Here is a 20,240-nt window from a genome sequence, read left to right as displayed (position 1 = left end):
CCTCCCTCCGTGTCCTAAGAGATTAGACAAAGGCATTAAATTATATAAAAAAACCCCCAAAACCCATATCCAATCCCATCCAATCCTCCTAACTTTTTAGAGATTTTCTTTTCTGTAAATTTAATTACTACACGTTTATATCTCCTCCTTTCCAATTCTTTTTTGGGGCATTTCTAGTAATTTCTATAAAAAAACAAGGGTATTATCACTGTCACCTTCCTCCTCCTCTCTTTTATATTTGACATCTTGTAGCCTCCCCTCCTTCCCTCTGTTTCACTCCTTGTCTCGCCGTCCCTCTCTTGATCTCTCTCGCGCTCTGTTTCTCTTCTCTCAAAGCACAGACAGCATTTTCTTGTGATAATATCTCGAGAGATCGAGGTAATTGCAATTGACAGATCTTTCCTTATCTCATGACGATCAACCAGTTGATATTTTTTTTTTAATTCGCGGTTTCTATGATTCAATTTTGTTTTTGTAATGTTTATCGAATTCGAATTGCAGATCGAGTAACTGTACAGTGATGCATGTGATGATTTGTGTAGTTTTTTCAGTTCTGGTGAATTCAATGTAATGGATCTGGTGTTTTTGGTTACTTTAATGATCTATATTTTTTAAATTTTTTGATTTTGCATGTTGCTGTGATTATTTTTTAATCAATAAAAAAGCTTGATCGATAATATAAGTGATGATTATGTTGATTAATTAACAATGAGCTAAGTTTTGATTTTTTTTATTATATGCTTTTGTTTTGTTTTGATTTGAAAAAATTAATTAGTGTTTGATCATGCTAATTGATTAATTATGAGCTAAATTTTGATTTTTCATGATTTATGGTAACTATCCTGGAGTAGCGAGAAGTCTGATAAACTTTATGGATGGAAATGATGTTGTAATTTGTAGATCTTAGCTGTTGAGGATGGCGACGTCAACAGCTGGAGCTACAGGATGGTACAGAGGAAAAGTGAAAGCAGTTCCTTCAGGGGATAGCTTGGTGATAATGGCTATGACTAGCAGTAAGCCTGGCCCTCCACCGGAAAAGACTATCACTTTGTCCTCTCTCATTGCCCCGAGATTGGTAACGCTTGGGCTTTTCTTCACGTTTTAACTGAAATGATTGGAAGTCGCTAATAAATTTGAAAAGATTGTGTACGAGAGGTTTTATGATTGTAATGCTGTGTCTGGTGTTAATTGTTAGAGTTGTATTTTCATGAATGTGAAATTAGACCTTGAGCTGATTTTACAAGTTTAGTTTTGTGAATTTATGTTCATTTTCTGATTTTTAGGCTCGCAGAGGTGGTGTAGATGAGCCATTTGCCTGGAACAGCAGAGAGTATTTGAGGAAGCTCTGCATAGGAAAGGTGAATGCTGTTGAAATATTTCCTCTGTTTGATGCTTTTTTTTTTGGCTTATCAACTTATGCTTGATATCTGGAACTTTCTTTTGGTTTCACAGGAAGTGACTTTCAAGGTAGATTACGCTGTTCCATCCATTGGCCGAGAATTCGGCTCTGTGTTCCTTGGTGAAAAAAATGTTGCATTGCTGGTTGTTTCTGAAGGCTGGGCAAAGGTGGATCTTTTTTTTTTTTTTGACAGGTTACCTTGATATGATTTTTTGCTTGTTTTTTCGGGATCATACTGAATCTGTTATGTTCAGGTTAGGGAGCAGGGTCAGCAAAAAGGTGAAGCTAGTCCTTTTCTTGCTGAGCTCCTACGCCTTGAGGAGCAAGCTAAACAGCAGGGTCTGGGCAGATGGAGTAAGGTGAGCTCCCCATGTCCACGCATGATAAATTTTAATTTCCGGTGCATGGTTCCTTACACACAGTACAGCAGTACAGAACACTTCTTGTTACCTTAATAAAAAAATCTATTTATTATCAAGTAGCCATGATTAGAGGTTTTTGAGTGATGATTCACATTCACACAGGGTAGTTGCACCTTTCTGGATGCATCATCCTTACTAGATACAAGTTAGCCTTTTGAATTTTTCTGCCATTGAGTTCAAATAGGGACAATTGAAATTTTATTCCTGGCTAGATCTCCTTTGCCTACTGTTTGATGTGACTTGGACTCAGTCACAGTACAGATGATCTGAATGGTCAAGACTAAATTATTTAATTGCATGATTTTTTTGAAGTTGAGCTGGGCTTGTTTCTGAGTTCAGGAAAAAAATAATACAGCCTCTTTAGTGACCTCAATAATTATGTGCTAGATTTGTACAAGTTGCTTTAAGAATTCCAATCATGTTCTTGGAATGTAAATCTACGCGACAGAATTTGACTTAATGCCCAGTCCTCTCTTATTTCTGATCCTAGGCACCAGGAGCCTCAGAGGCATCGATCAGAAATCTACCCCCCTCTGCCATTGGTGATTCGAGTAATTTTGATGCTATGGGTCTGCTAGCTGCAAACAAGGGAACACCCATGGAATGCATTGTGGAGCAGGTTCGTGATGGCAGTACCATCCGTGTCTACTTGCTTCCAGACTTTCAATTTGTTCAAGTGTTTGTTGCTGGAATACAGGTATGGTTATTGCAAACTGATTAGCAATGTTTCTATACCTTGAGTTGTTCCTTGCCCATCTGTGTTATTTGCTGGTGATGGTGCATGGTCCATAAATGCCTAACACTTGGATCCCCTTAAATTAGGCCCCATCAATGGGTAAAAGAGCTGCAATAGAAACTGTTGGTGAAACTGTAACAACCTCTAATGGAACAAATGGTGACACATCTGAAACTCGTGCCCCTTTAACATCTGCACAGAGACTTGCAGCCTCAGCAGCTCCTCCAGAAGTTGCTCCTGATCCATTTGGGATGGAAGCCAAATATTTTACAGAGCTACGTACTTTGAACAGGGATGTAAGTAAATACTGTTTTAAGCTTTCATTTTATTTGCTTTTTTTCAGATACAGTCTAAATTCTATTTGAATTTATAGGTCCGCATTGTTCTGGAAGGTGTTGACAAGTTCAGCAATTTGATTGGATCAGTATACTATCCTGATGGGGAATCTGCAAAGGACTTGGCACTAGAGCTTGTTGAAAACGTATGTGCTGAATCGTGCTGTGCCATTATGTTAATCATTGATGTTAATTAATGCTTTGCAATATAACTAATGAAAGAGTTGCCTTACATTGCCTTGGCCTGTTCAGTCATTTGATGCAAGCTTGTGAACATTCACTTCTGGATTCAGCCTTGTGGCATTGGATCAAGTGCCAGGAGTTAAAAGTTGAGGGGATCTGAATAGGTTCTAGGTTTGACATTTACTGAGCAGGATGGACGGATCAATCATTGTGAAACAGACTAGGGAATAGGGTAAAAACACGCATGTGCAGTATTTGTATGGAAAAAGAATTTTGAACATGGAACCGAATTTATTCCATCTACATGTTTCACCTAAGACTGGAACATGTGTTTAGTACAATGTTGTTTTTGTTTTCGTTGTATTTGGTTAGTTGCTATATAAAGGAAGAAAGATGTAGTTTGTGCTTTAGTTAGATTCCTGCAGAGTTTGTAAATCTAGAGCTATTGTCAATAGTTCATGCTACCTTAAGACAAATATCGGAGCTTATATGCTTTGGGTTTTCTGTTGCATATTAAAGGTTTCTTTGAAGGCTTGATTGATTATATACTGCACATGAAAATTAAAGTGGATTTTGTGGAAATGGTTCTAATTTTTATGTGGTTTGCTTATTAATCGTAAAATTATGGTCCTTTGCCCCCACTCCTGCTTTCTTTTGAGCCACATTTCCCCCTTTGCATGCTGGTATCTGGTTTGAGACAACCTTCTTGGCTTTGATGCAGTTTCCAATACTCAGTTTTAAGAATAACTGTTCATGTTTGGATGCTTTACTGCTTCTAATAGTATTTGTCAGTATCCTTCAGATATATGGGTATTCTGAATCTCTCTATCTCTCCTAATTTAGGGTTTGGCAAAATTTGTTGAATGGAGTGCAAACATGATGGAAGAAGATGCTAAACGGCAGCTGAAGACTGCAGAACTGCAAGCCAAAAAAAGTCGATTGAGGTTCTGGACTAATTATGTACCCCCTGCTACAAATTCAAAAGCAATCCATGATCAGAATTTTACTGGAAAGGTAGCAGTTGGTCCATTCCTTGCTCATGCTAATTCATCTCTAATTTAGTAGAGATTTCTTCTCAGTTACTTTTGTTTTTTCTTTAGGTAGTGGAGGTTGTAAGTGGTGATTGTGTCATTGTGGCGGATGATTCTGTGCCTTATGGCAGTCCATTGGCAGAGAGACGAGTCAATCTTTCAAGCATTAGGTGTCCAAAAATGGGCAATCCTCGTAGAGATGAAAAACCTGCTCCTTATGCCCGGGAAGCTAAGGAGTTTTTGAGGACACGCCTTATTGGACGACAAGTATGGAAGCTGTGGCAACTTCTTCATTCTGATGTTTGAAAAAACCATCACATATAATGATTATTTGTTTTTCAGGTGAATGTGAGAATGGAATATTCTAGGAAGATGACAGATGGACCCACAGCTGCCCCTGTTCCTGGAGATGCAAGAGTTATGGATTTTGGATCAATCTTTCTGCTGTCTCCCACTAAAGGTGATGAAGCCTCGACAGCTCCATCAACTGCTGCTGGCCAGCAACCTGGGATTAATGTTGCTGAGCTAGTGGTTTCTCGTGGCTTTGGCACTGTGATTCGGCATAGAGATTTTGAGGAAAGATCAAACTTTTATGATGCCCTTCTTGCTGCTGAATCAAGAGCTATTGCTGGAAAGAAAGGGATTCATTCTGCAAAGGACCCTCCAGTCATGCATATTACAGACCTCACCACGGTTAGAACTATAATAATTGTGCTAAAGGCAATCTCTTTTTTTACTGCATGGTCTTAACATATAAACTCTTTGTGTTTATTACAGTCATCATCCAAGAAAGCAAAAGACTTCTTGCCATTCCTGCACAGAAGTAGGAGGATATCTGCTGTTGTTGAATACGTCCTTAGTGGTCATCGTTTTAAACTGTTGATTCCCAAGGAAACATGTAGCATTGCCTTCTCATTCTCTGGTGTTAGATGTCCTGGTCGTGATGAACCCTACTCAGAAGAAGCAATAGCTCTTATGAGACGAAAGATAATGCAGAGAGATGTTGAAGTATAATTTTTACCTTTCTCAATCTGGTTGCTTTGCCACTTGATTTGTTTCCTTGTTCTGATGAATGTACCTTCACACAGATTGAAGTGGAAACTGTTGATAGAACCGGAACTTTCTTGGGATCCTTGTGGGAGTCAAGGACTAACATGGCAGTGACACTTCTTGAAGCTGGCCTTGCAAGGTTTCAAACTTCCTTTGGCACTGATAGGATTCCTGATGCACATCTTCTTGAACAGGCTGAGCAATCCGCCAAGAGGCAGAAACTGAAGGTAAGAAGTATTATCATGTCTTATTAATCTTCAAAAGATTTCTTTGAAAAATGCATTAAGTATGCACTGCATCTTCTGTTCTTTTCTTGATTATCGTATCACCAAGTAAAAAATCTGAAAATTCTTGCAGATTTGGGAGAATTATGTTGAAGGAGAGGAAATCAGTAGTGGTCCTGTTGTTGAAAGCAAACAGAAAGAAGTGCTCAAGGTAGTGGAGATATTATTGAATGACATAGCTTTCATATGTTGGACCACAATCTCTGATTTTTCCATTTTAATATCTATTTTCAGGTAGTGGTTACCGAAGTCTTGGATGGTGGTAGGTTCTATGTCCAGATAGTTGAGGATAAGAAAATAGCCTCTATTCAGCAACAGCTTGCCTCCCTCAATCTCCAAGAGGCTCCTGTAATTGGTGCTTTTAATCCCAAGAAGGGTGACATTGTGCTTGCTCAGTTTAGCGCAGATAATTCATGGAACCGAGCAATGGTGAGAATTAGCCTCCTACTTAGTTTCAATCTTCATCCACTTTTTATCCAATCAAAGCTTAAATTTTAACTGTAGTTTAACTTTCACAGTTTGTTTTCATTGATTGAATGTCCCCATCTCCTGTTCTGTAGATGTTATGCTTTCATCACTTGGCTTAATAGAATCATAGTTTCTTTATTTATCTTTGTTGTTAAGATCATTGGATCTATGTCATTCCTATAAATGCTCATCGAGATCGATCTCAAATTTCCTGTTTGACTTGTGAAGATTGTGAATGCACCTCGCGGAGGCGTTGAGTCTCCCAGGGACAAGTTTGAGGTGTTCTACATTGATTATGGCAATCAGGAGGAGGTTCCATACAGTCACATACGGCCTCTTGATCCATCAGTGTCAGCGGCACCTGGTCTTGCTCAGCTGTGCAGCTTAGCTTACATTAAAGTTCCAAGCTTGGAGGATGATTGTGGTCCAGAAGCAGCTCAGTATTTTAGTGATAACACATTAAACAGTTCAAAAGAGTTAAGGGCAAAGGTGGAAGAAAGGGATGCTTCTGGAGGGAAAGTTAAAGGCCAGGGAACAGGGCCAGTTGTTGTTGTAACTCTGGTCGCTGTTGATTCAGAGATCAGCTTAAATGCTGCCCTAGTTCAGGTATGAGTAATGTTTTTCATGTTCTTCAAGGATGATTGGATGAATGTTAAACCTTGTGAAAAAGCTTTTTTTCACGTCTTGTGAACACTGGCTCCCATAAACTTCAGGAAAACTAATCACCTTGTCATTGGGTAAGATCTCTGTTGTTAATAGCAGGTGAAGGTTTAGTAAACGACACCATGTGTTAATCTTGGATATTTCAGGAAACTTGGCAAGCATTTAGTACATTTTCTGTAGGCTAATTTAATTTCATGGATATTTCAGGAAGGGCTTGCCAGGATAGAAAAGATGAGGAAGTGGGACTCGATGGAAAGGAAGGTGGCGCTAGAAAATTTGGAAAAATTCCAGGATGAAGCACGGGCTGATAGGCGTGGGCTGTGGGTGCATGGAGATATCGAGTCAGATGACGAGGATGTCCTTCCTGTTAAGAAGACCGGTGGTCGTAGGTGATTGCAATTTATTTACCTCAGGTAAATTATGATAAAAAAAAACCCGACTGGGCTCCGATGAGTTTTAAGTTGTAGGATGAGAGAACAAGGAGATGTTTCCGCTGAAACTTCAGTTTTGTCCTTTCTTTCCCTCTTATTTTCGTTTAAGATTTTCTTTGTAGGTGAGCGAACAATTTTTTTTACACATCTTAATAAGGTGAACAGCACCCAGTCGGTTCAGTCGTTATTTGCAACGTTATAAACAATTTTTGTTCAACAAAGTTGATAATGCATCTGTATTATCTATCCATTGGACTCGTCACAGTTCACTCGTTATTCAGTGTTGTCAAGAGGCGCGCCTTTATTAGCCTCATGCGTTGGATTTCAATGAAGCGCAAGGCCTCAAGGCTTGCGCCTCCTTGAAGTGCTTTTTAGGTTGGATTTGTTTTCCTGGTTTTTCTTAAAATCTATTTGTTCGTTTTTTTCAACTGATATTTAATTGTTCCTTTTAATTTATTTGGATATTTAAGGATGAAAAATATAATTTTATATGACTGTTATGGTATTTTATAAATCCTTTTGATTTTTTAATGATTTAATGATTTTTTAAGGGAGAAAAGTTGGTTTTGGAAAGTTGGTCTGTCACTTGGGGTGTTTGGGAATAAGTTTCAACTTGATTATTTGTTAAATTATTTTTTTTAATTTTTTTAAATCGTTTTAATATGTACACGTATAAAATAATTTATTTTAAAAAAATATTATTATAATATTTTTTTAAATAAAAAATATTTTAAAAAATAATTATTACTAACATCTTCTATCCTATCCTTCCAAGTTTTAGGCTCATGTTTTGAAGTTCAAACACCATTTATAGTACTTCTTTCAGCTACGGCTCAGGTATAGATGAGGCATGATTCTCACACAACAATGGCTTAAAACAATTTAAAAGCTAGCCCATGAAATTATATGTAGCTTATATACTTGAACAACACATGTAGCTGTGGTAGCTGTGGAAATTATACGCAGGTTGTGTTTGTTTTTTAAAAAGTTTTTTATTTAGAAATATATTAAAATAATATATTTTTTTATTTTTTAAAAATTATTTTTAATATTAGCGCACATCTAAAAATATCAAAAAAAATATTAATTTAAAATAAAAAAAATTTAATTTTTTTTTAAAAACGCTTTTAAAACAGAAAAACAAACAGATGAATATTAACAAAAACATGTTAGTTAGTTAGGATCTAAAATCAATAATATTAACAAAAGCACGGGGATTCACAATGTAAATTACATTGCGGATCTAGACTTATTGTTTAGAATGTTTTTTTTTCATCCCAACAATGTTTTTTCTTTTTTAATTTTGATTTTTGTGTACTAAATTAAAGGTCAATTTATGTAAGATTACTAGAAGAGGACAAATTCAAAGCATCAAGGTGAAAAAGATAGAGAAAATGAGTGGTAGTTTTATAGTTTGTTTTAAAAATTAACTTTGATGTTAGTACTTTTTCAATGATACATTTTTGGTCTTTGTAGATTTTTTGAATTTCATTTTTGCTATGAAAACTTTATTATTTTTAATTTTAATTTAGATAGAGAAGAGAGGAGGTTGTTGGCTTCCAGTTGAAGAGAGGAAATCATGATTAACACCCATTTCATCAACAAAAAAAATTAAACTTGATATTAATGAGTTTCATTTGATAAGAAAAGTTTGATGATGATTATTTTGAATCTCAATGTTGTTTAAAAAAACAAATATAGGCTGAGAAAGAAAATTCTTACTCAATTTAATTCGGTGTTTTTTATTTTTTTTTGGGTTAATAGATTAGTTTTTTTTTGTTGTTTTTTTTTTTTGGATGTTGTGGAGGTGCTTATCATATGTTTTTAAGTGAAAGGAATTGAAACATTAGTTTTGTCAGGGAAAAAAAATTTATAGCTCACCACAAGCCTATTAATGAAAAATCTCAACTCTCTGAAACTGTCAAAAGCATCAATCTCTTTCAACTATAATAAGAAACAATCACCAGAAGCCATAAAAGGGTATCCAAGCCTTCTTTCAAGGACAAAACATGCTAATAAGATGATAACTTTATGCACGGATCAAATTTACATTTAACATTTAAATTTGCTTTGTCGATATCTAATCATGAAAACTTGAATGAGACTAATAGCCTTTTTTTTAAATGATTGTATTTTATATTAGATTTGTAGTTGGTTTTTTTATTCAAATATTTATAGAAAAATAACAGCATCATTCTAAATAAGAAAATTAACAAAAAATAAGAGTGAAAGATGAAGAGCTTGTTACAAATCTTAAAAGATCAAGAACACTATAAATATAGAAAAATAATTAAAATATTTTTTTAATCATTCAAATCTCTACTTGTCAAAAGATTACTACAACGTAGCAATACTAAATTGTAAAAATAAACTATAAAAACTATTCACTTTAAATAAAGAAAAAAAACTATTAATATAAAATAAAAAAACATAAAATTAACTAAGAAATATATTTATTTTCCAACTATCACATTTATTTTTTCCTTACGTATTTATTTTGAAAGAAAGTGCGCTTCTCTTTTTAGTGGAAACTACATTGTGAATCCACGCTTTTCTTAAAATGTCTAGGTGCTGCAAAGGGCATTTTAAAAAACAAAAATCTAATAACTTGAGTTATAATCTCGAACAACCAATTAACCCTAGAAAAACCTAGTAAAAAACCACTGGCCCTTTTCCTTTTAAAAAAGAAACAATGTCATTCTTACAGTTATAAATTTTTAAAAAATTAGGTTGTCGTGAGTTAATCCGCCTGACTCGTGACTTGAGACTTGCTCCGGGTTGATCCTTGGGTTGAGTTTGAAAAGGTATAAGATAGATAACTTTTAAAGCCCGTGACACGGGTCATTAGAATAAAAACACCATGTAAGGAAAAACAAAGAAGTTCAATTCTCAACAAATTAAATGCCGAATGATAAAATCAGAGAAAAAAATAATTACACGAAAGAATTTAAAATAAAAAATAGCAAATAAAAGAATGAAAATGAAAATCAAAACAAAAAAGAAATTAGAGGGCAAACATAATTCTTTAATTAGAGGGTTAAACTGAAAACAAAAACAAATTAATAAAAGTTTTTTTAAAAAATCAAAAGTACAAGGATCAACTTAGAGAAAACAAAACATAACAAACTTGGATTGAGTGATTTAATTCAAAATCACCAAAACCTTGACAAAAAAATCAATGAAAAAAATAGAAATTAAAAGAAGAATAATCAAATTGAAAAACATTATATTAAAAAAACATTAGAATTGAGGATTAATTTGAAAATAAACAATACTTTCACAAAAAAACCAAGAAAAAAAATAAAAAATTCAAACAAATTAGAACCAAATTGGAAAAAAAAAAAAATATGCCAAATTAGAATTGAAGGGAATGAATTGAAAAAACAACCATTATGTAAAAGGGTAAAAAAAAATAGAAATAAAAAAATATAAGGACTTAATTTTTTTTTGTGAGGAGAGAGAAAATAAAAAAAAAGAGAGAAAGGACACTAGGCGAAAAATCACCACAATGACGACAGCACACGCCGTGCCTAGTGGAAGAGAACATGACGTCGCATCTAAAAACACAACGAAAACGCTTGTTTGGTAACTGAAAGGCACTGCATGCGCCATCCAAAGAACACGGCGCCTCCCACACGTGTTAGCAACTGTATTGATTGAAAAAATGATATTTCAAGATAAAAAGACCAAATTATCCTCCATGTTTTTTTAAGATTTACTATAAAAGCTAAAGTTGAATTTCACTATATTTTAGAAATAAAAAGACCAAAATATCCTGTCAACTTGTTTATTTTATTTTTTGAAATTAAAGGTAATTAAGTGATTTAATTATTTAAAATTATTAAAAAAGATATACGTACCCCCGTGTAATCATCAAATAACCAGTGAGTTATGCAAAAACACCAAGTTACCCCAAAACCAAGGCTTGTGAGAGCAGAAGTATTATTACATTGTAGCTGGATAGAAAAATATTGTCAAAGACAACAAGAAATCTACTTTTAGTTGTTTTCTTTTGTGATTATTGCATGGTGACTTTGTTTCCCCTTTTCAAGTTTTGAGTCGAGTACTTAAATGAGATATATTTCAGACACAACGTTGGACCTCGGAAGAACTTAACATCTACATAAATCTGGGCAGAAGGTTCTTAAATAGGCTTGTGGAACCTCTCGGCTGTTCCTGTTGAGGAGATGGACTAAACATCTCGCCACTCTCAGAACTTTAATTAATTAAATTAATATTAATTAAATTATACTTCAGACACAACGTTTGAGTGGGCTTAACTTAAAAAAATAATATTAAATTAATATTTTTCTGAAAACTCAAATAAAAAACTAAAAAAAACATTTTTTATACCTTTTCAAAAAAATATTAATTAAATATTTTTCATCTGCATGCAAGCAAGAACTCTCAACACAACTAGTTGCAAACACAAGACAACCACACCAACCACACAACTCTTTCAGTACATTTCGTATATTAAAAGCAATTGTTTTTAAAAATATTTTTCATTATAAATACATTAAAATAATATTTTTTAATTATTTTTTTTATCAAGTAGCAGAGAACATGGCAAGAAAACGTATTGTATTAATTCCACCCACAGCTAAAAATAAAACAGAAAGGGCTAATTTTAGGATGGCTAACTGTCAGTCTGTTACGAGCCTGACAGATCAAATCATTTACACTCTCTGATACATCTGTGATGTTTGATCCATGACAAGCCATGACAAGAAAAAATATAGCCATGAAGGCAATCAATCCACAAAAACAACTAAAGCTCGAGTTCTACAAAAAGTGAAAACTGATATATCATCGACTTTTTAAGTCTCACGCCTGGTTTGCCTCTTACGAGCAGGAGCAGGCTCCTCATTCTCTTCTGCCTTCTCTTCACTGCTTCCTTCCGTGTTGGATGTCTCGGCAACTGGTTCGGGTTTCTTCTCCACCGCGGCCTACACCCACAATGGACACAAACATCAGTCTATATGGTGCCGGAATCAATATCCACGTACGAAAAAAGCCGCTAAAATGGCAGAAAATAAGAAGGCTAACTGCCGTTTCAGAACGAACTCACTCACCTTCTTTCCACCAAAAATTAACTTCAAGAAAACGGTGAGGATGACCACCACAATGGAGACAAGGACACCAATTGTGATGATTGGTTGTTTCTCTGCCTTCTCAATGAGTTCCTGCGCGTAAAGATCATAATTGAGGATACATTCATGAAAGACCCGCAAATTTTAGACCCGAATTAACCAAGTTAAATGTAACTTACAATAATTTTATCCTTGTGCTCGCTTAGGAAAGAAATCTCTGCAACCTGGTATAGGATTTCAAAAACCTTCTTCTGCAAGAATTAAAATGATCGCTTAGATCATGACCCCAACATTGCAACCGATAAATACAACAAGAGAAGAAAAGACTGTGAAGTACATTACCTGGAAGCCACCAAGAGCATCTGTACCAGCAGCTGCTTCGGTAGCCTTCTCTTTCTCCTTCTCAACGTCAAACTTTGGCTTCCACGTTGTATCCCGAATAGAGGATGCAACCTTCTCATCCTGTGCAATCAAGATATTGTCAAACAATATGCCATCCTGCATTGTCCAGATCTCAATACCAACAGCAGCAATGGGCTCAAATTCAGGCTGGTCGAGCTCAAAGTAGTCGGGGTTTGGGATCTCTTGAGGCTTCCAAATGCCCTTATAGTTGGGGTTGTCAATAAGTGGAGCATGCCATTTTCCCTTGTATGCTGGATTTCTCTTCACTGGCCTCTTCCATTCACCACAACCTGGGCCTTCCTGACACTTTGGGTTATCAGTCTTGGGTGCCTCCCACTCACCATCTTCCTCCTCATCCCAATCTTCTGGTTTGGTTGCCTCAGGATCATCAATCTCCTCAGGCTCATCATCCAACCATCCTTCAGGTTTAACAGCATCCTCATCTTCAATTTCCATAGGTGCATCCTCATCCCAGTCATCTGGCTTCACTGCCTCGGGATCAGGAATCTTTGCTCTCTCATCCCAATCCTCAGGTTTCACATCATCTGGATCAGGGATGGTCTTGGCAGGGATAAGTGGGGGCTCAAAATCTTCGGATGAAAGGAAATTTGCCTTCTTCTTCTCTTCTCCATCGACCAGAATTTGCAACTCATTGTCAGGTTTCAAGATAGCAGTGTACACATGAGTAAGCTTGTCATGTGGAACTGAAGGCGGGAACTTGAGGTGATGCTCAACATACTCCCCGCTCTTCGGGTTCTTATGCTTCAAGATAAAGTGAACCTTGTTTGTGGTTCCACATTTGTCAGGCCCAAACATAATTGAATAAGGAGACTCATTGTCAAAACCCTTGGGCACCCAGCCAGCCTCCTGGGGTCTTAGATACTTCAAGTACGCACCACCACATTCAAGCCCTTTCTGAAGGCGAGTCTCGAATTGGAGAACGATAGTTCCATCCTTAAGACTCGCAGGCTCATCGAGTTCCTTCACAATGGCATACTTCCTAGCTGGCTCACTCACAAGAAGCCCATAATCATCATGCCCCTCACTCTTTTCATGCTTCCACTCGCCTAAAAACCCACAACAAAACATCAACACACATTTCCATATTCAGTAAACAAAATGGCTTTATTGTTATTATTCTAAGGTCTAATCTAACCATATACGTTAATTTTGAAAGATCAGATATTTTAATTATTACTCCAAAAAGAAAACAGAGAAATATAATATAATTCCTTTTCTTTTTAAATATTTAAATTATTGTGAACGGAAAAATAACTGAAATAAATTCAGTTAATTAAGTAAAGACCTAATAAATTTTATAAGAGATAAAGTTTTGACCAAATATTATCAAATCAATTCCGTCAATCAAAGCAACCTATTCATTATTATTTACATTTAATCATCTAATCCAATTTTCTAAAAAGAAAAAGAAAAAGGAACAAATATAAATTACACACTTCAGATCCAAAATAAATAGAAATGTAAATCACTCAGTTCCTTTTACCGTTATAGCCTTCTTTCTCTGAAACAATCCATCTTCCATCGAAGGACTTGTCAAACGACTCATACAAGATCTACACTCACAGAGAGAAATTAAAATCGTCAAATATGAAAAAAAACACATTTAATTGATTAATTAACAGATTAAGAGAAGTGATTAAGCTATTTAATAATAGTAATTACCGTATCATCTTCAGCAAAGAGCTGATTGAAAGAAATGAAAGCTAACAGCAACACAATCGCCAATCGGAGAGAGACACGTTTTGCTTCTCTCATTTTTACTCCTTTCTTCTCTAAATAAATCCTAACCTCGATTATTTTCGATCTCAATCCAGATTAAATGAGCGAGATTGCTATTTTTCGTGTTATCGTGGAGATATATAGTGAAGTTTGGATCCTGAAGACACTTGCCGTCGTGTTGTTTCAACCAATCACAACACGTGCCACGTGAATTGGGCCAATGAAATTACGCCACGTTCAAAAGACAAGCAATGTTGATGTGACGGCTGTTTGGGAATTTGGAAGGAAGAAATCCGTGTTTTCTACGAGACGGGCTTGACTTAGTCAAAATCTAACCATTTAGGCGTTGAGGCCCAATTCGATCACTGGCCCATTTTTCAGGCCCGTTTATTATTATTGTTTTTTTGGGGTCCATGACAGTGGGGTTGGTGGCCTAACTGAAGAAGTGTTGGTGGACTATTTGATCTGCTTGAATCGAATCTCAAGGGATTTGAAGATTCATGTGACGATAGCTATCAGAACATGTCCTCCCTTACCCGCTGCAAATGGCCTGGAGTTGAAAAGTTGAGAGCCAACATTTCCGAACCCCACCTTGACTCCTACATCAATGAACCACCTGACATTTGACAAGGATTAGCAAGCTCTAGAATGGCAGTTGAAGAAAAGTGCTGAGGAGATGGAATTATGGGATTTCTTTGTAGACAGTGTAGACGCCATTTCTTCTCCTGCTTTATCTCTTTTTGTAAGACAAATGACAAATTGAGAGACTCCAAGTCTCCACAGATTAGTTCTTAAGCAACGAAAGAAGGAAAGATCGAGCTGTTCTTACCTTACCTAACGCAAACAGCCTGGAGTAATTAAGAGCTGAGGAGCCAACATTTTCCGAAACCCCCTCGCCTCGACTGCTACAGGGAAACACTTGACAAGGATTAACAAGCTCTAGAATAGCAGTTGAGGGAGAGAGTTCAGAAAAAGTTGGATCACCAACATTCTGATACATAGAGAACCACAGAGATGTGCTGGTCAGAAGGAATTGTGGGCACTATTTATACAAAGTCCCAGCCCCATTTCTTCTCTGCTCTATGTATCTCCTGCATGTAAAACAAAAGACAACTTGAGACCCTAGAATCGGATAAGATCTTCCGCAACAAATCTAGGAAACTGCAGAAGAAATTTCGCGTGTATTTTCTAACAATGTCTTTTTAAATTTCCAAAGAATTAATGAGAAGATAAAGAGAGACGTTTAAATAACACAAATCTAGAACGCCTGCCCTGATGTTGTAAGAGAATATAAATTCAGAAGCTGATTAAGCTTATTTAATTGTAATAAGTTCAAGAAAAAAAAGACAAGAATCGTGCCCATAATTTCAATAACTTTAGAGGCCACAAGACCTTGCTCTTGTTGACTTAAGGTTGTTTCTAAATTTCATAAATCACAGGGAAGTTATCGAAAAACAGCCATCCAAGACATGTATCACATGGCGCCCCTTACAAGTGCTAGTGACATTTAACCACCTTAATAGTTACAAGAACTGTAGTTGTGTAGGTAACTAGGCAGCGAGAACAATTCTTAGCTCCAGAAAATATATTCTACCTCTTCGAGATTGACGCCCACCAACTGCTAATTTTGCTTGACGGCCTCATCGAAGTTGCCCATCTAAGATTAGATCGTTAACGGGTGTATCAGTTTGCGATGAAACTTTTGTTTTCGATGGGCATAGGGAAACCAGGACAATTATATTGTAACAAGATGGTTTTTGGTCAGGGAATTTCCACAGGGATTCCTGAAATTGCACTGTTAGGCTTTTGCGGCAGCACAAAACCTTTTCACTTGAGCTGCCTTGCTGTGAATTTCAATGGGAGCCTGTCTAGCTAGCCAATGGCAAGTGGTCCTCTTCGTTCTTGTGAAACAACAATTCTGCATTACAAGAGTACTTGATGTGTCCTTACGCCCATGTTGCCCCAGCCGTGTGATAGTTGCAAAACATTCATTATATATGATTTTATAATAGGATATAAATGTCTCCCTCAAAACATCACAAAGGAAAATTGAGATAGTACTTCAGGCATTTGGTGCTGAACGGGCATAAATACCTTAAGATCCTGTTATGTGAGCAAATGGGATCGAGAATATATAGGTAACATTCAAATGGTAAATGATGTCCTAGATTACTTGCCATGGAAGTGACACTTTGGAGATGTATAAACTAGCTCAATTACTAAGCTAGCATGAAAATAGTTTTCACCTATCTAGCATATTACAGGCCATGGCTCCACTGCTGCTCTCTCACCACTCATACATCCAGTCCAAGGTAGGGAAGAGCTTGAAACTGTAGAGATGATCTTCCTTCCATCTATTAATAATTGAGAGTTGAGCCATGAACATAAAAAATACTAAACATCTTAATGAAGGGATTCTGATACTTGAAACGCTGTGATCAACCATTTGTGAGGTGAATCAATTTGCACCGTACAAAACTAAATTTACCTGTGAAATGTTCATAAATTTCTGCTCCGAGCTGAAAAACTCCTGAGAGGAACTTGTCAGAACTGTTTGTTTGAAATTGCAGGCTCTTTATATCTGCTCCTCCCTTTACATATAATCTCGAAGTCTTGAAAGAAAGAATTTATGAGGCCAAGCAAAAATTAAAACCTCATTTCCAGTCATGCATACAGTTAAATTTATTGAATGTGTGTCATGCCATTGAGTTATGGGGAGTAAGCTCTCCATCTCCCCAAAGGAGTCCACTAATGCCATCATGTAAGGCAATTATAGAGGAAGCCTTTGAGGGAGATCGGAAGCTTCTCCAACCATGTAGTAGCATCCATGAAAGGCCTCGTCATTGGCTGCTATGCTTAAAATATGAACTTTCATGGGGTTTATATATAGATTGGTTTGCCTACTTGCTGTAAAAATTCTCTTCGAATCTCCCTATAACAACATCATTTTCTTTATCCTACTGCATTATCTTGTATGCCAATGATCAAATGTTACAGAGATACGCACCTTACTGTTCAGTCTCCATTACAAAGATATTTTCTGCTGCTGTTTTTTTTTTTGTCCTTTCTAAAACTGCTGGCAAAGCTGTATGGGTGCCAACTTTTTGGAGAATATATCAATTAACTCATGCCCTACTTCAAAGGTCAAGTGAAGATTAATGGGAATTCAACCTTGATGGGTACTAAAACTCATTCTTTAAAAAAAAACCCCATCTGGTGAAACCTTGAAACAACAAAAAGCCACTACAAATTGACTTTAGCAGCTCTGTACTTCTAGACTTGGAATCCATGCTAGAAAGAATAAATCAAGACTAGCCTTGCAACGCGCATTATCGCAATTTGGAGAACATTTTGGACATCCATTTTGGTTTTAAATTGACTAGAACAAGCATCTGATCTTCCCATATGGACTAATCGATTCAAACCACTTCATAACCAATTAAGGAGGAAACCTAAAATGAATAGTGCCTGCTGATGTAATGATGCCCATAAATTCTTCTTTACATGCATCATTTAGGTGACATACGACACATAAAGTAATACTTTCACAGTTTGAATTTTTGAAATCCCATCTCTCTTACCCTTCAGGGTTGGGAGAGCTGCTCACCTAGCGCTAGCAGAGCACTTACACAAACCTTTTCTTCTAAACTATTAGCTGTAATAAAAGCTGGTAAGTAATCACGAGTTTAAGTCTCTCTGTTTGTAATAAAATCAAGAACACGTAGTGATGAACTTAAATAAATTTTAAATCTGAAAGGTTTTGCTTGAAATGCATTAGAATGTTACTATAAAATGGCTTAGATTTTTTTAATTGAAATGATTCTTCTGCAGTAAAAACACTTTCACATTTTGAAAGGGTAATTCCCATCTCTTTTACCTTTCAACGATGGAAGTGCTAGCTACTATGTATCACCAAGCTACAGCACTAAAACAAACCTTTTCTTTTTAAACTATATCTTATCTGATATATTTAGAGTATCAATTCTTCAGACAACAGGAAATAAAAAAATAAATTAATTGCATGCTGGTTTGGTCATTGTCAACCCTGTTGATTATGGTGTTCAATACAGAGAAATCAGAATTTGAGCATCCATTGCGAGAAAGTGGAGCTATTGTCAGCTCTAAGTTGCTTAAAAGTTTTCATGAAAGGAAAGAAAGAAGTTGATTTCTTTTTCTTTTTTATCAAGCTTCCAGCCATGCTTCCTTCTGGTCTAAGTATCTCCCATTTCCTTTAGCAAGTTTAGGTTAAAATGCCATCCCTAATCCCATTAAATCAAATCTTCCATTTTAAGAGATAAAATACTTCTGCATCTAATCCGTATTGAGCCTAACGCCAAGTTGGTCCAGGATAATGAGAACGAGGATTTCTGGGGCAAATCCATTACAGGATTGGATTCTGAAAAGATTAATAATAATAATAATAATATTCCATCCTATCACGCACGTGATTGGCCCACTGGGCTCTGGTCAATATATATTCCAGCCCTTTATTCTCCATTTCCATCCTTCGTTGACTTACCAAATGAATACCTTCCTCACACGAGTCAATTGCATGGATAACGAATCCCCAGCGGACTATTTTAAAAGAAACTAATTGTATTTGGAAAAAAACTGTAGTTCCATATTTAGTATATTGTTTATTCATATAGTGTAATGATATTCTTATTCTTTTATTTAAAAAATCTAATAATAGCTTTTAAGGGTATTAAAATCTAACACTAGCTTTTAGCACTGATTTTTTTTTTAATTTCATCTTTTAATCAAGTATAAAATTAATTTTATATTTCAATTTTGATCTTCATTCTTTTAATTATTATTTTTTGGATAATTTTGTGTAATTTTTTTAATTTTATTCTTTAATATTTAATTCATTGAAAATTGAACTTTATGATTTTTACATATAAGGTGCTTCGAGTCTAATAACACGTGTCACAAGTTTAAAGATTTAACATATTTTTTATTTTTAAAAGAGCTTTATAATTCTCTTTATTTTTATTTGTTATTACATTCTCATTATTTAGATCACGAGTTTGACCGGATATCTCGAGTTAGCTTGACCCTGATTATCAGGGTTAGAAGCTTATCATGCTAGCTCATATTAATTAGGACTGGTTTTTTATTGTTCCTTTTACCCCTATTTTGTTCTTCTATATTTAATGGTTAGTGAATTGAGATACATCGTTTTTTTTTAATATTTTTTTTTGTCTCAGGTTATCTTAATTGCTTTTTATTTTGAATTTGATTGATTCACTATTGTTTTTTTTCTGTCTAATTAAAATAAAATCAATTTATTCAACATAGTTGTGTCAATGAACAGAGTCACACATTTTTCTTTCTTTTTCAAAACACAATTGTGGAACAAGAATATTAATTTTTGTGCAAAAAAATAATCCTCCCTTGTAGTGGAGCAAGGACATCAAGACTAATATTAACTAAAACACTATTTTTTTTATGAAGCTTTATTGTTCATATAAAAAGTAAAGTATCTTAATATATTTTCTTAACTTTTTTATAACAAATCCAAGTTTTAGTTCAATTAATTAAAACGCATGATGACCAATAAGTCACGGGTTTAAGCACTAGTAGGCATGCTTATTTTCTTAATTGAGATAGACAACCTATCACTTTGTTTTTTTTTTTTTTAAAATAAGAGGTGTATGACTTAATCATTCTATAAAAAAATCCAAGTTGGAGTTCAATCAATTAAAACATGTGACAACCAGGAGGTTGTGGGTTCAAATGCCTATAGATGCATTTATTCTCTTAATTATGTGACTAGCACACCTTTTAATTAAAAAAATAATAAATAAAAAGGATTGAAATACTAATTGATTGTGGGCCAAGCACAGCCCTTTAATGACACTCTCTCTCCCTCTCCTTTATTCTCTTTTTTTATTGTCCTTTTGTTTTTATAAACACTTTGAATTTATTTTATTAAATTCACTTACTTTTTAGTTTTCTTATGATTTTTAAGTATTATTATAATTTTTTATTATAATTTTT

At 35.3% G+C, this 20,240-nt stretch overlaps 2 protein-coding genes across 2 annotated transcripts; one reads left to right on the top strand and one right to left on the bottom strand.

Moving 5' to 3' along the window:
- The first annotated feature begins 226 nt into the window (after positions 1 to 226).
- On the top strand, positions 227 to 7,248 carry LOC133675296 (ribonuclease TUDOR 1). Its single transcript, XM_062096634.1, has 17 exons — positions 227 to 378; positions 901 to 1,075; positions 1,284 to 1,358; positions 1,453 to 1,566; positions 1,654 to 1,758; positions 2,312 to 2,518; positions 2,644 to 2,853; positions 2,931 to 3,038; positions 3,919 to 4,089; positions 4,176 to 4,373; positions 4,449 to 4,799; positions 4,884 to 5,114; positions 5,195 to 5,383; positions 5,514 to 5,591; positions 5,675 to 5,869; positions 6,137 to 6,514; positions 6,779 to 7,248. Exons 2-17 carry the CDS (start codon positions 917 to 919, stop codon positions 6,962 to 6,964), a joined length of 2,955 nt encoding a protein of 984 aa, XP_061952618.1. The 5' UTR covers positions 227 to 378; positions 901 to 916; the 3' UTR covers positions 6,965 to 7,248.
- Positions 7,249 to 11,569: 4,321 nt separating this feature from the next.
- On the bottom strand, positions 11,570 to 14,361 carry LOC133675654 (calnexin homolog). The gene is made up of 6 exons (XM_062097102.1): positions 14,181 to 14,361; positions 14,002 to 14,071; positions 12,438 to 13,564; positions 12,275 to 12,346; positions 12,078 to 12,188; positions 11,570 to 11,951 (listed from the first exon to the last, which is right to left on the bottom strand). Exons 1-6 carry the CDS (start codon positions 14,271 to 14,273, stop codon positions 11,823 to 11,825), a joined length of 1,602 nt encoding a protein of 533 aa, XP_061953086.1. The 5' UTR covers positions 14,274 to 14,361; the 3' UTR covers positions 11,570 to 11,822.
- Between the last annotated feature and the right edge of the window lie 5,879 nt (positions 14,362 to 20,240).

This window comes from Populus nigra, chromosome 16 (genome assembly GCF_951802175.1).
Source record: "Populus nigra chromosome 16, ddPopNigr1.1, whole genome shotgun sequence".
Lineage (NCBI taxonomy): Eukaryota > Viridiplantae > Streptophyta > Magnoliopsida > Malpighiales > Salicaceae > Populus > Populus nigra.
The sequence above is the reverse complement of the archived record's forward strand: the minus strand, read 5'-3'. Positions and strand labels throughout refer to the sequence as shown.

Excerpts from the sequence above, each read along its gene's own strand:
- LOC133675296 (XM_062096634.1), top strand. The coding sequence starts at position 917 with ATGGCGACGTCAACAGCTGGAGCTACAGGATGGTACAGAGGAAAAGTG. Across the intron at positions 2,854-2,930 it reads TACGTACTTTGAACAGGGAT|GTCCGCATTGTTCTGGAAGG; the intron begins GTAAGTAAATAC and ends TTGAATTTATAG. Across the intron at positions 4,374-4,448 it reads CACGCCTTATTGGACGACAA|GTGAATGTGAGAATGGAATA; the intron begins GTATGGAAGCTG and ends TTTGTTTTTCAG.
- LOC133675654 (XM_062097102.1), bottom strand. The coding sequence starts at position 14,273 with ATGAGAGAAGCAAAACGTGTCTCTCTCCGATTGGCGATTGTGTTGCTG. Across the intron at positions 12,189-12,274 it reads AGCACAAGGATAAAATTATT|GAACTCATTGAGAAGGCAGA; the intron begins GTAAGTTACATT and ends CTTTACGCGCAG. Across the intron at positions 11,952-12,077 it reads TAATTTTTGGTGGAAAGAAG|GCCGCGGTGGAGAAGAAACC; the intron begins GTGAGTGAGTTC and ends TTGTGGGTGTAG.